The sequence below is a fragment of the Symphalangus syndactylus genome, chromosome X (assembly GCF_028878055.3).
Source record: "Symphalangus syndactylus isolate Jambi chromosome X, NHGRI_mSymSyn1-v2.1_pri, whole genome shotgun sequence".
Classification (NCBI taxonomy): Eukaryota; Metazoa; Chordata; class Mammalia; order Primates; family Hylobatidae; genus Symphalangus; species Symphalangus syndactylus.
In genome coordinates this window covers 24,527,278-24,542,558 of record NC_072447.2, presented here as the reverse complement: position 1 = coordinate 24,542,558, position 15,281 = coordinate 24,527,278, and the positions used below count along the sequence as shown (strand labels likewise).

General features: G+C 40.4%; 1 protein-coding gene across 8 annotated transcripts in view; it reads left to right on the top strand.

Annotated features, from left to right (window-relative positions):
- The window catches only part of MID1 (midline 1), a 673,077-nt gene that overhangs the window by 643,225 nt on the left and 14,571 nt on the right, over nt 1-15,281 (top strand). For 7 of the 8 annotated variants that reach the window (XM_063634953.1, XM_055266923.1, XM_055266925.2 and 4 more), the window contains one exon: nt 9,304-9,465. The exons of the other annotated variant lie outside the window; for it this stretch is intronic. In XM_063634953.1, coding sequence (XP_063491023.1) covers nt 9,304-9,465 — 162 coding nt within the window. The remainder of the gene's footprint in view (nt 1-9,303; nt 9,466-15,281) is intronic. 8 annotated transcript variants of the gene reach the window in all.

The window sequence follows — 15,281 nt, the reverse complement described above, 5'->3', positions numbered from 1 at the left end:
GTGCCCGCTCTCACTGAGGCCTATTTGATATCTGGCATCAGAGATAACTTGGTGATTTCAAATAGCAGTAGTAGCAGGCCACAGAGATGATAATAGAAGAAGCAGTCCTCCAACCCACAGAGTTATTCAAATTGAACTGGGCAAATGGCAATGGACCAGAAGACATGGTTTTTCACGGGAGCAAGTTTGAAACTTTTTAACAAAGAAAAATACAGTATGTCAAAATAGAACAGAATAGAATAGCAATCATGTTTCAACAAAGAGATGTTTTGAATAAATTCATATCAATTTAATGTGCTTTTATTATATAAACCTTTTCTCTCTTAACTACAAACTGTTCTTTCCTAGCACAAGTAATTCTGAGTCATACGATGCTTAACATAGAAATTTGATTTAGGATTAATTAAAAGAGTGATGCAGAAATACACCAAGTTCTAAGGGACTAAAGTATAAATGACCCATACCAACAAATGGCTCCCCCTACCTTCCTTATATCCACTCTCCCCAATTTCTCCAACTTTGTCTCCTCAACTCCCTCACCTTCTACCCTATAATTGGCCTGCCTTGGAAGCTTTTATTAAAATCTTGCCATTTACCAAGAATGTGTAATTTTTAAATGAAAGTGGAGAAAGTCATGAAATGTTAAGAACAGCTCTGGCAAGCTGCCTGAGTCAGTAGGGAATATAGAAAGGTCAGAAATGGTGAGTGGGACAAAAATGTCTTGGGGGAAGTTGTGGTGAAACTAAGTCTTGCAAAAAAGCGGGTGCATTTTAGCAAGTTAAGGCTGTACCGGACAGCTATGTCATCATAAGCAAACCTATCAAGATGTAACGTAGCAGGGCATATTGGGAGGTCTTGCCTAATTAAGCCTGGCTGGTAAGTGAGGAAAGGGCGACAGTGAGAAATGAAGATAGAGAAATAGAACCAGGGCTCAAACCTATAGTGGCCTAGCTCCAAAAAGCACATGTTCTTAATCCTTAATCCTCCGTCACCTAATCCTAATTCACAGGCAAGAGCTAGATTGCAGAGGGCTTGAGAGTCATGCAGGACAGTAGTGTAATCACAGGTATAATTAGAAGGTGACTCAGGAGCACTGTGGAGAGTGGAGAGGAACAGGGCAGGACTAGAAGCAGAGACATCAGCTGGGAAGTTTCATAGTAATTCACTGAGGCAGAAACAGCCAGGACCTGCAAATGGCACCAGCAACAGAGATGGAAAGGAAAAGATAATTCCAGGAAGGCTTCTCTGCGTCTGGCCCATTTCCCTGGGAAAAAATCATCACTGTCCTCAGATATTTGAAGTGCTTTTTGGGGCAAGTCGGAGAAGGACTGTATAGCAATGGTTTAGTAACATTTTGCTCTCCTTCTAGGATTTTGAATTCTTCTGGTATCATTCCTCATTCCTGACTATATGCCCTACTGCAAATCATAAAGAAATACTAATTCTCTAAAATATTTTTCTATATGTGCATATCATACACAATGCTTTACCTTGTTTTTTTCAATAAATATTATGTCTGGGATGTCATTCCATTTCAGCACAAAGAAAGAACTGCCTCATTCCTTTTTGAGGCAGTATCATATTCCTATTTAAAGATATGCTCTAATTTATTTATCTCATCTTCTATAGATGTGTATTTAGCTTGTTTCCAATCTTTGGCCCTTACAAACAATGCCCCAATATCCCCAAGGATGTTCAAGATATCCTTGAATATCTCTCCTTCCACACACGGGGAATTATATCTGTAGTATAATCTCTTGAGGTGCGATTTCTAGGAAAAGATTATTTGCATTTAATTTTACTTGACATTGCCAAATTGCCCTTCAGAGAAATGACATGATTTTAAATGCATTTTTCCAGCTGTATGAGCTTATATTTCACTGATCTTGGCTACATATACCATAAACATAACATGGAATTAAAGTCTAGTAAAATTTTAAACCTTGATTGTGCTTCACCATAAACCTGAAACACAAGTTAATCTATGATCGCTAATATCATACTAAATAGTCACTCCTTCATATAAGCAGTGATTCTCACCAGGGGCAGTTTTGCCCCCTAAGGGACATTTGACAATGTCTCTAGAGACTTTTGGTTCTCAAAACCTGGGAGGAGGGTGCTATTGGCATCTAGTGGGTAGAAGTGAGGAAAGATGGGAAATCTCCCACAATGCACAAGAAATCCCCCAACAACAGAGAACTATCTGGCCCAAAATGTCAGTAGTGTCGAAGTTGAGAAACCCTAATTTAAAACAAGGTAAATGTATAATATCTACATGATTACATGCTAAATACTGGGACCATAACACACTGATCCACACACACTACTATACTATGTAGCATGGAAGGAAAAACACAACAAAAAGGGGGGAATATAATTAATGTATTTTGTCTTCACTTAAGGAATTGTTTTCTCAATATTTTGTGATTAATATCACTAGCATATTTGGGATAAACTGAACCGGGGATTGTATCAAACTTTAAGAAGATGAAATTCAAAAGATGATCAGAAATTCCAAGGTAAGAGAAAAGAAGCATGTGAAGGTCTGAGAAGAGCAGGTAGAAAATGGAGTGATGATTCATTGTAAAACACCAAGGGAAGGTTCTCTGAAAATACAGAGAGGACTGATAGAACCAACGTCTGTTGATGAGTGAATAGTCTAACCAGAAAAAGAAAACATTTGGAGTCATTTTATACCAAAAGAGTGGTTCTTGGCCCATGTGAGAAATGCTATATTTCTCTCAAATCATTTTCGTCTGATTCAGGAAAAGTGCTAACAGTTTTCTATTGCTGTGAAACAAATTTCCAAAAACTTAGCAGTTTAAAACAATACCCACTTATTATTTCAGTTTCCATGGGTTAGGATTCTGGCATAGTTGAGCTGGGTCTTCTTCTTAGGGGGTCACAGTCTGAAATTAAGGTGTTGGCTGGGCTGCATTCATCTGGAGACTCAACTAAGGAAGGATCTACTTCTTAGCTCCCTCCATTTGTTGACAAATTTGTTTCATTGTGGTTGTGGAATTCATGGCAGCTTGCTTCGTCAAGACCAGCAAGGGAGAGAGTCTGCTACTTCAAATCTGTCACCTCCAAACCTGTCTTTAAAGGACTCACTTGATTAGTCAGACCCACCCAGAATAATCTGCCATTTGATTAGCTCCAAATCAAATAATTAGGGACCTTAATTATATCTGTAAACTCCCTTTGCCTTCGCCTTTGTCATATAATGTAATATAAGCACAGGAGTAATAAAAGTGATAGACCTTTGTCCTTTGCCATATTCTGTTGGTTAGAAGCAGGTGACAGGTCCTGTTTACACTAAGGAGAGAATATTACACAGTTATGAATACCAGGGAGTTGGAATCCTGGGGACCATCCTAGGGCATGTCTTCCTCAGATGGTTATGTCTCTCCTGAAATTTCTTTTTTTTCTTTTATTCTTTCATATCTATATATATGTATTTCAGACAGTCTTGCTCTGCTGCCCAGGCTGGAGTGCAGTGTCACAATCTCGGCTCACTACAACCTCCACCCCCGGAGTTCAAATGATTCTCCTGCCTCAGCCTCCTGAGTAGCTGGGATTACAAGCATGTGCTACCACGCCTGGCTAATTTTTGTATTTTTAGTAGAGATGGGATTTTGCCATGTTGGCCAGGCTGTTCTCAATTCCTGGCCTCAAGTGATCCACCCCCCTTGGCCTCCCAAAGTGTTGGGATTACAGGCATGAGCCACTGCACCCAGCCCTCTCCTGAAATTTCTTAAATCAAATCGTCATGGGCATTTTGGGAGTACATGTAGCCTTGGCCTTGACTGACGGGCTCTGTGTCCGTTGGCTTTTGCTGAATAGCCAACAACCACAGGGCCTAAGTAGAATTCAACAACAACTTATTGCTTATGCATCTGGAGTCAACTGAGTGTCAACTAGGAAGCCCTGCTGATCTTGGCTCCCTCACATGGCAGACTGATAACTGTGGCAACCTGACTGCTGCACATCTCTCTCATCCTCCTACGATACAGCTCAAGTCTGCTCTCCCCCTGATTGCAGAGATGAAGGAGTAAGGGCAGGCCCAATTACACACATTCTTTTTAAGCCCCTGTCTGTGTCACATTAGCTAACATGAGGTTTGTCAAAGAAGTCCCCTGGGTGAGCCCAGAGTGAGGATGCAAAGACCTGCAAAATTACAAGGAAGGAGCAAGGAATTGGGGCCAAAAGGCCCTAACTCAATACCAGAGCTTCACCTCATCCCCAAAATGAAAGGAAGATATTTATTGCTTGAAACTTAGGGTTTCTCACTTGGCTAAACTGTGACCAACTTGATTTCTGTGCTATTTGCATCAAAAATAATACCAAACATGATGCATTAACAGAATAGATGATGCAAAAAGGTCATGCATAAAAAAATTCAACAAGAGCAAAACTACTGAGTATAATGAACTCAGAACTTTTTGTTGGGTGATTCCAGAGATGTTTTGTTCCCAGAAACCAGTTGCCATAAGAAAAGAAATGCAAATGGCTTTAGTGAAGATTATCAGCCTTTAATGCATAGATACCAGAAAGGCCCATTCTCCCAGGATGGAAGAAAAACAGTGAAACTGGCCGGGCACGGTGGCTCACGCCTGTAATCCCAGCACTTTGGGAGGCCGAGGCGGGTGGATCACAAGGTCAGGAGTTCAAGACCAGCCTGGCCGAGATGGTGAAACCCTGTCTCTACTAAAAATACAAAAAAATTAGCTGGGCGTGGTGGCGGACGCCTGTAATCCCAGCTACTCGGAGGCTGAGGCAGAAAATTGCTTGAACCCAGGAGGCGGATGTTGCAGTGAGCTGAGATCATGCCACTGCACTCCAGCTGGGACACAGAGCAAGACTCTGTCTCAAAAAAAAAAAAAAAAGAAAAACAGTGAAACTGCTGGTGCTGACCAAACTGGGATACTCTCACCGGGTTGTTTGTATCAGGATGTGTTCCTCCCTTGATGCCCATTAAACCAGAATAGTGAAGTCCTAATGCCTACAGGATCAATTTGCGACAAAGAAAGAATTCATTCAGATAAAAAGCTAACCAAGATGCAAACATTTTCAAATTATTTTCTTCTTAAATATTTTTCACATTTGTAGTGACCAAGGGAGACCTGGATTTCAATCTTGACTTTGGACCTCACTAGCTCTGCAGTCTTGAGCAAATTATTTAATGTCCTCCAAATCCGTTTCCTCATCTGTAAGAAGGGATAGTGTTTTAACTTCACATGGTTGAGATAATAAAAGTAAACACCTTAGTCTTGTATTTGCCACAGTAGTAGCACATAGATATTCAAAGTTATTATTCCCACAAAAATACAGACTGTACTCGCCCCATAATTGCAATTTGCAATTTTCCAGGATTATCTACATGATAGCTTTTTACACAATCATTATGTGAAAGGCTTTCCTTGAATGTTGTTAAATAATCTGTCCTATTATTTGGAGAAGTATCCTTTGCAGATGTTGTATTGCGTGACAAGATCTAATGGTAAAACTCTACTGAAAATGAGAAGATACAGTGCTCAAAACCTGGCTGTAGCTCCTTATGTCACTAGAAAATCTTTTACTGTCTCTAGGTCATGGTTCCTTCACTCATCCTAATAAATTGTAGTTAATTGCCTTCAACTGGCGTTAGTGAAGGAGACTTAGATAATATCTATGGAGCTTTTTCAATCTTACGAAAAGGCCTTCACTAATGAAATACATACATTCAAATGCAAAAGTAATGACATTAATTTTTATTTTTAATTTTTATTAATAGAGTTATGACTATAGATGTTAATGAATTGCTTATCAATAACTAGATATTTATTTAATTTTATAACGTTTGCCACGTTTTTTCTAAAACTACTTTTGATGCTTCATTTTAAATCTTAAATTGGGTCCTTTCCCCAGCAGCCTATTCTTAGCAGAAATCAAAAGCTGCATTTTTTTCAAGCCTTAATGGCTAAGTAGTTATCTGTTTTTAATTTATTGTAGTCACTTAGAAAACATTCATGAAAGTTATTAAACATATACTATTTTTACAGAGGAGAAGGAAAGGAATGTTCACTTCTGTCCAGTCTGTTGGAAGAGACAAAGGATGTTAGAAACCAGTGTGCAGCCTCTCCTAAGACTGTCCACATCATGTGACATTTTTACACGTAATTTTTTGTGGCAAGATGACAGTTGCCATACAAGGCTCTGAAATCCCAGATGTAATTAGGATCTTATAATGAGCCACATTATGTAGGGAAATACTTCTAACCCATTGTGAATGAAAAAAAATGTATAAAATCAAAAAACTCAATTAGGTTTCATTGTGGACAAATTATTTTCCAAGCTCCATTGTTATTTTAAACTGAGTCGGAGGAGGTGAATGTTGGAACACCCTCAAAGATGATTGAAAATGAGTTTGGAGAAAAGTGAAGTTTCAATCAGGATGGTTGTGTGGGTGTTTCATAAAGAGATGAATAAAACCTGGTCAAGAGTCCTAACACAGTGGGGTGTCAAGGCAGAGAAGTCTTGCTTAAGCAAACTCAGTGCCATATGCAAGAAGTTAGGTGGTGCTGGCGTAAGACCAACACTGGTAATGGTGCACTCCAAGTCACCCCACTTACTCCAGCCCCAAAAGAAAATTGTCAATGTTGCTTTCCTGGCATTTTTAATCAACTTCTCAATTATTATCTTGGCAATAATAATAACATAAAGGTAAACCTAAACAGTAATAGTTGTTAGTATTCATGAAAGTAGATTGTCCCAGTATACAGCTAACCAATGAAATTTTACTACTTCATAAACATTTTGTTCTTTTAATTTTCAAGGAAAAAAATAGGGACTTCTTCAAAATAATTAGGATAGTCAGAGTCCCTTTTTGTTTGGAAAAGGTTTCTGAAACATAAAATCTTTGTTGGGTTAAGACTTTGGATTTTAGGCCAAGTTACAGTTTTCAGCAATTTCAGACATCTGCTTTATGATGTTGCTGAAAGCGTTCCCCCACCACATTAAACCCAGCTTTTGGGTTGTACAGTGATGTAAAGTTTATTGAAACATTTTTACACTTGCTTTCTTTGACCACAATAGTCATTTTATTGTAACATATTCAATTAAACAAGAACAGTATAAAAGCAGTGAAATTGATACGATTCTCATTTGAATCTACTGAACGCCTTAATTGTTCTCATTTGTGGCCGACTGCCATTGACAAAGATCTAGGAATATGAGTACACTATCCTACATAATAGAAAAGCTAATTTTTTGTTTTATTACTATTGTAATAATATTAAGTACCTAAAGAGAGTTATAGGCCTCTTGGGGCCCAGAACTCAGAGTTCAAAATGACCCTTCTTTGACTGGATCAAAATCTAATATTTGGCTGTGGCATTATCCAGAAGTATGGAGTTTATTATAGCTATGTTCAAGGAAAAGGTAAGGTGAAGGAAGATCAGAAGGGATATACAGTAAGGAGATTCCCATGTTACTAAACTATTTGTGGATGTTTTCCTGCATCTTATACAAATGAGAATTGGTAGGAAAACAGAGGGCTAAGAATTAGAGAAAATAAATTTGGGGAGGAGGGATGGATTGTGCCTCTTATTGCTCTGCTGAATCTCCAAATATAAACACACACACACTCAAACCTTTCTATGAGTCCTAAATTACATTCTTGCTTCAAGCTGGCTTTTTCAAATCTGGCAGTCCACTGGCGAAAATGTTTGCAGGTAGAAAAAAAAAAAAAAAGAGGCAACAGAAAATTCACAAGACCAAATATATGTGTGTGTGTGTGTGTGTGTGTGTGTGTGTGAGTGTGTGTGTATCTCTTTAGATATATACATACATACATATATATATATATATTTAATTCACTGATGTGTACTTGAAAATACTATGCACCCAAGATGGAAATCATATAAGGTGAATTTTCACAATTGGCAAAATACTTTCAAGTTTTTTTTTAACTGTGACAATACCATGAATAATTTTTAACTCAAAAGATGGAGAAAGTATTCAGTAAGATTCAAAGACAGGTTTCGGGAGCCTGTGACTACCTTGAAATTCTATGCAAATATTTGTGGTTTGGTGTGTATATGCATTTGTGAATTTCTTTCTACAGAAAGATTTTATTAGATTATCAAAGAGCTGAGACCAAAAAAAGATTAAGAGACTGCTTCTTGAGAATCTGGTAAAGTATAAGTTGCCTCAAGATCAAAGGAACTAACCCTTTGACTTGCAAATTAATTGGAAGAGGAGTGGGGTGGTGGCTTTGGAGTCCTCTGGAAGTGGAGGGGGCCCAGCCCTCTCCCAGGGACCACTGAAGGAAATTCAACAGAGTCAGGAAACTTCTTGACAGCCTGGTCACCAGGGGTTTGGAAAAAGGTTCTATTGGAGTGGAGATTGATGGGTGGAAAAAGGAGAGAGGGGAGTTGGACCTGATACCAAAGAGATGTTTTCAGCCATCAACCAGCTGCAAAACAAAATGGGCTTCTTTTTCCTACATATTCTTCCAAGCGTCATAAATCCTCGGTCTGCTCCTCAACCCACATCCTGCAGGATGCAGCCAGAGCAACAGCCCCACTCCACTCTGAAACCAGTCATCCTAGGGATGCAGCTGGTCAGAAATCCCTGTGGATGCTTTCCCAAGATCTGCACCGGACCCTGAGCTGCCCAGAGGTGTTGCTGCTCCAGAGTTCTCTTAGGAATAGGTCTCCTACATCAGTTAGTTACAGCCACACTAATACAGGATCAGAAACCATCCTGATGATCATTTCTTAGCTTCCCTGTTGGAGGTCGGTTGGGGTTGGCTGATCTCTGCTTGGTTCACTCCTGCACTGGCTGGGTGTTGGCTGCATGGTAAAGCTGTTCCCTGTCTCATCCTGTTGGGATAAACAGAGTATCCTAGGAATATTTTCTCCAGAGCAGCGGCAGACACAAAGGGTCAACAGAAACCCTCAAGGTTTTGTCATGCCTACTCTTGCAACTAGCACATTGTCATTTCAGCCTCATCCTATTGACCAAAGCAAGTCACTTGACCAAATTCAAAGCCACGTGACAGGGAAATATATTGCACCTCTTTAGAAGGAGCACCTGCAAAGTCATTTGGGCCCGGATATACAGGGCAGGGAGAATTTTGGAGGCAAAAATGCAATCTGCCACATCTATGTTAGTGAAGTCAGTTTTTCGTACATGACTACCAGGACAAAGCACTTCGCTTACCAACTCTATTCAAATAAATGGAAATTATTCAACCTAAAATTATGTAATCATTGCTCCGCTTGTGCCAAAGAACTGCACCATGTCTGATTGGCTTTGCAGGTCTGTGTAATTCGGCTGATAGCTGGATGATAGTACCCAACATCAAGCAGAACCACTACACGGTGCACGGTCTGCAGAGCGGCACCAAGTACATCTTCATGGTCAAGGCTATCAACCAGGCGGGCAGCCGCAGCAGTGAGCCTGGGAAGTTGAAGACAAACAGTAAGTGCTGTGAACTCAACAGAGCTGTCATGTCTTATCTGCTCTTCTTTCAGCTGCCTCTGTCCCCCTTTCTTTTCCTTTTCTCTGTCTTGGGTATCATTGACAGCCCCCGAAAACAAGTAAAAAGCCAGTGTGGAATAATGGAATTTGCATCAGATACCTCTAGGTTCCAAAACTGATTCTATTCCTTCACAGCCGTGAGGCCATTACTCTCTCTGCACTTGAGTCTTCTCATTTTTTAAATAAATATTCCTGGAGGCATTCTTGTGAGAAGTAGAAGATGTATATATAAGACCTGACACACAGTAGGGGCTCTGTAAATGGTGAATAGTGTTATTTTTCATAGCAGAATAGCCAACTAATCACTCTTCAGAAATTCTTTCTTTTATTCTAGAAAACAGTCGGAGTCTGTGGTTCTCAAACAGGGACACTTCTTCCTCCCCCTCCACCCCACCCTACCAGGACATTTAGTAATATCTGGAAGAGGTTTTTAGTTGTTACATCTGGGGTGGATGCTACCGGCATGTAGTGAGTAGAGGCCAGGGACGATGGGAAACATCCCCAATACACAGGACAGTGCGCGTCACAGAGAATGATCTGGCCTATGTGTGTCTCATGATACTGTTATCTCCCTCTCTCTGTCTCTGTCCACATGTGTTTTGTTTTATCCTCTCTTCTTTCTTTACATCTTTTTGATCTAGGAATATTATGTTATGTAACATGGTGTTTATTTGCATAAGACCTCCCAAGAGAAAGCAAATTGGAGTATGTTGGTATGGCGCCATGTTGTGAGGTTGCCAGGCAGTCAACAGGAACAATTAAGTGCTTTTCAAGGGGAACCCTCATTTAACCTATATCCTTATTTCTCAGCGCAAGAGTTGTATCCTAGAGGAATGTGTTGGATCCTAGAGGAAGAACAAGGGATGTAAAGAGCGCACTGAATTAAGAATGAGAAAACTGTGGCTTTCCCACTTGGTACCCATATAGCTATATGACTAGTTTCTTCATATTTTTAAATAGACTTTTTATTTTGGAATAGCTGTAGATTTATAGGAAATCCATAGATAATACAGAGAGTTCTGTACACCCTTAACCCAGTTTGCCCAAATATTAACATCTTATGTAACCTTGGTACAGTTAGCATAACTAAGAAATTAACATTGATGCATTACTCATAACTAAACTCCAGACTTTATTCCGATTTTAGCAGCTTTCCACTAATGTTCTTTTCCTATTCCAAGACCCAATCCAGGATCCCACAATGCATTTAGCGTTCCTTCACTTTTAAAATGGGAATATTTTAACAACTTGAGGGTTGTTATGAGTTGTCAAAAAGACCATCTCAAAGTAATTCTAAGTACATAAGAAAATATAACATGATGATATGTTTCTTTACAGTCATACAACAAATGGCACAATACCTGTGCACACTTAGATGAGCATTATTTGATTTGCATTCGAACATGTAAATATTTGTTCCTTCAAAAGATAAGTTTGAGCACCAAGTGTGTTTGGGATGCTGTGCAAGATGCCAAGGATATTATGAATATCTTCAACTCCCTAAGGTGTGCTTCTCTCAAAAAGGTCATAGACTATTGGGGAATAAAGCACATTAATCCTAATTAACATTCAATGTGTGAAATCTCTGACTGGAATAACCATGAGAGGTTCTAAGTTGACAAAGCCAGGGTGCCCCAGCACAACCTTGAGAGGCTTTCCAAGATAGGTTAGGAGCAGGGGATGTGAGGACACAGTGTTCTATGCAGAAGGAAGAGCATAGGCAAAAGCCCGGAGACAAGGAGAATATATTTATGGAACAGAAAATTGATCCGTGTGATTAAAGTGTGTCTTAGGTTGGGAGGATAGGTGAGCCAGGAAGCTGGAGACAAGAACAGATTGTGAAAGCCTCCTGGGCCACACCAGGGAGTTTCTTTGTATACCAATGATTGGCGGAGAGATTGAAGAGTTTAAATAAAACAGGCAGGATGAAAATTTCCATGAAATAAAGCTCTCTTGCACTATGATGTGGTGAGTGGATTACAAGGAAGGAAGACTGGCTGCTGGGCACAGTATCAAAAGATTATTGAAAGAGTTGTCCATATAAGTAAACAACGGCCTGAATATGAGTCGTGTCCCATACAAATATTATAATGAATTGAATTATTTAGTAAAGTAAGCTATTAATCTCTTTCTTGAACTAATTTGTCTTCACTGAAGCAAAAGCCTTGAATTTGGGCAGAGTAGGTAGTGGTTTATTTGGGAAACACATCTGAGGCACAGGCAGAATTTGCTCACCAAGATTGCATGATTCTGCTGCACACATGGGTGGGTGAGGGTGTGAGCCAAGGCCGGCAGGATGTTTGAGGCAGTATCTCACCATCACAAGGCCGGTCTTTCCAATGGCTCTGACATTCTGATATATCTCACTGGAAGGAGGCCTAGCAGAACTTGGCCTTCATTGAACATGATGGGCGCCATTAAGGAATTTCTTCCTGCTCTGCCCATTAGTATTGTATCATTTTTAATCCATATTCTACCTTCCACCTTTAAAAGTTGAAATATTTTAAGGAAAACTCTCTTCATACTCTTCTTGTCTTAGTTCCTAGTTTGATAGTCGCTAGCATGATCATTCCTAAGGACTTTTTTTTACAAGTCAAAATTTAAACTACACATGTAATCCAGTAGATCTTACGGCCTCTGAGAATGTCCAATCCCTGCTCAGCACTTGAGGGTTTTCTCTGCTCCCCCTTTAAAGCTTTTCTTTTCTTTTTTATTGTTATTTTTTTGAGACAGTGTCTTGCTCTGTTGCCCAGGCTGGAGCGCAGTGGCACGATCTTGGCTCATTGCAACCTCTGCCTCCCGGGTTCAAGTGATACTCATGCCTCAGCCTCCCGAGTAGCTGGAATTACAGGTGTCTGCCACCACACCCCGCTAATTTTTGTATTTTTAGTAGAGATGGGGTTTTACCATGTTGGCCAAGCTGGTCTTGAACTCCTGACCTCAGGTGATCCAGCTGCCTTGGCCTCTCAAAGTGCAGGCATTACAGGCATGAGCCACCAGCCCAGCCTAAGCTTTTCTTTGATATGTACAGAAATAGATTTCTAAAACAAAAGCCAGCTAACTATAGCTCAAGGGCCAAATCTGGCTGCCTGATTTTGTAAATAAAGTTTTATTAGCATATAGCCACGCCCATTCATTTACCTATTGTCTGTGGCTGCCTCCTCACTATAGGAGAAGAGTTGAATAGTCACAAAAGAGACCACATGGCCTGGCCTGCATAGCCAAAAATATTTACTGTCAGGCCCTTTGCAGAAAAAGTATGCTGGTCCCTGACCTAAAAAGGAAGGATTTTAGAGATGCTGGTGTTGTGTTTGTATCCAAGAGGCAACTGGAAATCCTTTGGCCTACCCACATGTGACAACACACTGTCCTATACTCACTCACTGGGTCAGTTTCTCACCCAGCATCGTGTATTGCCACAGTTGAATTTACCAAACCTTTTCCTGTGATTGATTGAGAGCTGTATACTGGGCAGAAAGAACCTGCCAACTGCAACAGTGGCTGTGGAGTTTGGACACCATGGCATTTGCATCAGGTTGTAACTCATTTCCTGCCTTTAAATGCCTTGTACCCAATGCAGTGTTGAATGACAGGCAGTACTCCAAACCAATATTGAATTGTCAAGTAACAACTATGACAAAATGTCCAGGTGTGACTCTGCCAAGATTTTTTAATACTTAAATCTTAAACATACAAATATGAGCAATGGAATAGAGAAGGCCTTATTATATATAAATAATTTCATGAGTAGAAAACCCAGGCATTACTATCACATTTTTTCCTAATTTTGTGGACTGAAAATTGTATTCTCATCCTAAATTCCTAAGAGTAATGCTTTAATTTTTAATAATCTCAGAATAATATAAACTTCTAGAATATTCTATATGTTAAGACCTAAGATCTTGATTTGTTTGGTTTCTGGTCTGAAGTATATTGAGCATGAATGCATCTTATGCTGGAATAGAACACTGCAGTGGTTGAAAATGGAGTCTTCACTCATTCCTCCTTTTCAGGATGCTATCCAGCCAGTATGTACCTTTCACTCGTGTCCATGTGAAGAGACCACCAAACAGGCTTTGTGTGAGCAACATGGCTGTTTATTTCACCTGGGTGCAGGTGGGCTGAGTCCGAAAAGAGAGTCAGCGAAGGGAGATAGGGGTGGGGCTGTTTTATAGGATTTGGGTAGGTAAAGGAAAATTACAGTCAAAGGGGGGTTGTTCTCTGGCTGGCAGAGTGGGGGTCGCAAGGTGCTCAGTGGGGGAGCTTTTTGAGCCAGGATGAGCCAGGAGAAGGAATTTCACAAGACAATGTCATCAGTTAAGGCAGGAACAGGCCATTTTCACTTCTTTTGTGGTGGAATGTCATCAGTTAAGGCAGAAACCGGCCATCTGGATGTGTACATGCAGGTCACAGGGGATGATATGATGGCTTAGCTTGGGCTCAGAGGCCTGACATTCCTGTCTTCTTATATTAATAAGAAAAATAAAACAAAATAGTGGTAAAGTGTTGGGATGGCGAAAATTTTGGGGGATGGTATGGCGAGAGAATGGGCGATGTTTCTCAGGGCTGCTTCTAGCGGGATTAGGGGCAGCGTGGGAACCTAGAGTGGAGAGATTAAACTGAAGGAAGATTTTGTGGTAAGGGATGATATTGCGGGGTTGTTAGAAGAAACATTTGTCATTTAGAATTATTGGTGATGGCCTGGATACAGTTTTGTATGAATTGAAAAACTAAACGGAATAAGAGAAGGAGAAAAACAGGTTTAAAGGTCTAAGAATTGGGACGACTCAGGACATCTGATTAGAGAGTGCCTAAGGAGATTCAGCATAGTCCTGCCAGCAAAAATTATTTATTTCCTTCAAGAGTTAAGAGTGGCAGTTTGGGGATAGTACTAGGAGATATCAGCTGTGCTGGCTTGGAGAAACAGTGTAAACTGTCAGTGTAAACAAGAGCAGGGCATGTATGAGTAGTTGAGAACGGTGAATAGGAGTATGACTAGACAGAAGATAGTAGAGATGACAAGTTTTTTGGGGGCACAGTCTAAGTTGGTCTGGTGTCTGGAATGAGACTGGGGCCTAATAAAAAGGAGCGTCTATACGGGAGCTTAAATGGGCTGTACCTTGTAGCATTCTGAGGACAGGTCTGACTTCTGAGAAGTGAAAGTGGTAAAAGTATTGTCCTTTTTAAGTTGTTGGTGGCTGAGCTTGGTGAGGTGTGTTTTTAAAAGACCTTTAGTCCGTTCTACTTTTCCTGAAGACGGAGGACCGTAAGGGATATAAAGGTTTCACTGAATATTAAGAGCCTGAAAAATTGCTTGGCTGATTTGACTAATAAAGGCTGCTCTGTTATCAGACTGTATAGAGGTGGGAAGGCTAAACTGAGGAATTATGTCTGACAGAAGGGAAGAAATGACTGCAGTGGCCATCTCAGACCCTGTAGGAAAGGCATGTACCCATCCAGTGAAAGTGTCTACCTAGACTAAGAGGTATTTTAGTTTCCTGACACGGGGCATGTTGAGTAAAGCTAATTTGCCAGTCCTGGGTGGGGGCAAATCCTCGAGCTTGATGTGTAGGGAAGGGAGGGGGCCTGAAGAATCCCTGAGGAGTAGTAGAATAGCAGATGGAACACTGAGAAGTTATTTCCTTGAGGATAGATTTCCACGATGGAAAGGAAATGAGAGGTTCTAAGAGGCGGGCTAGTGGCTTGTACTATAGCATAGCCTGCCTTTGCTGGTGTGTGGCGATTAGGCCTGGTGG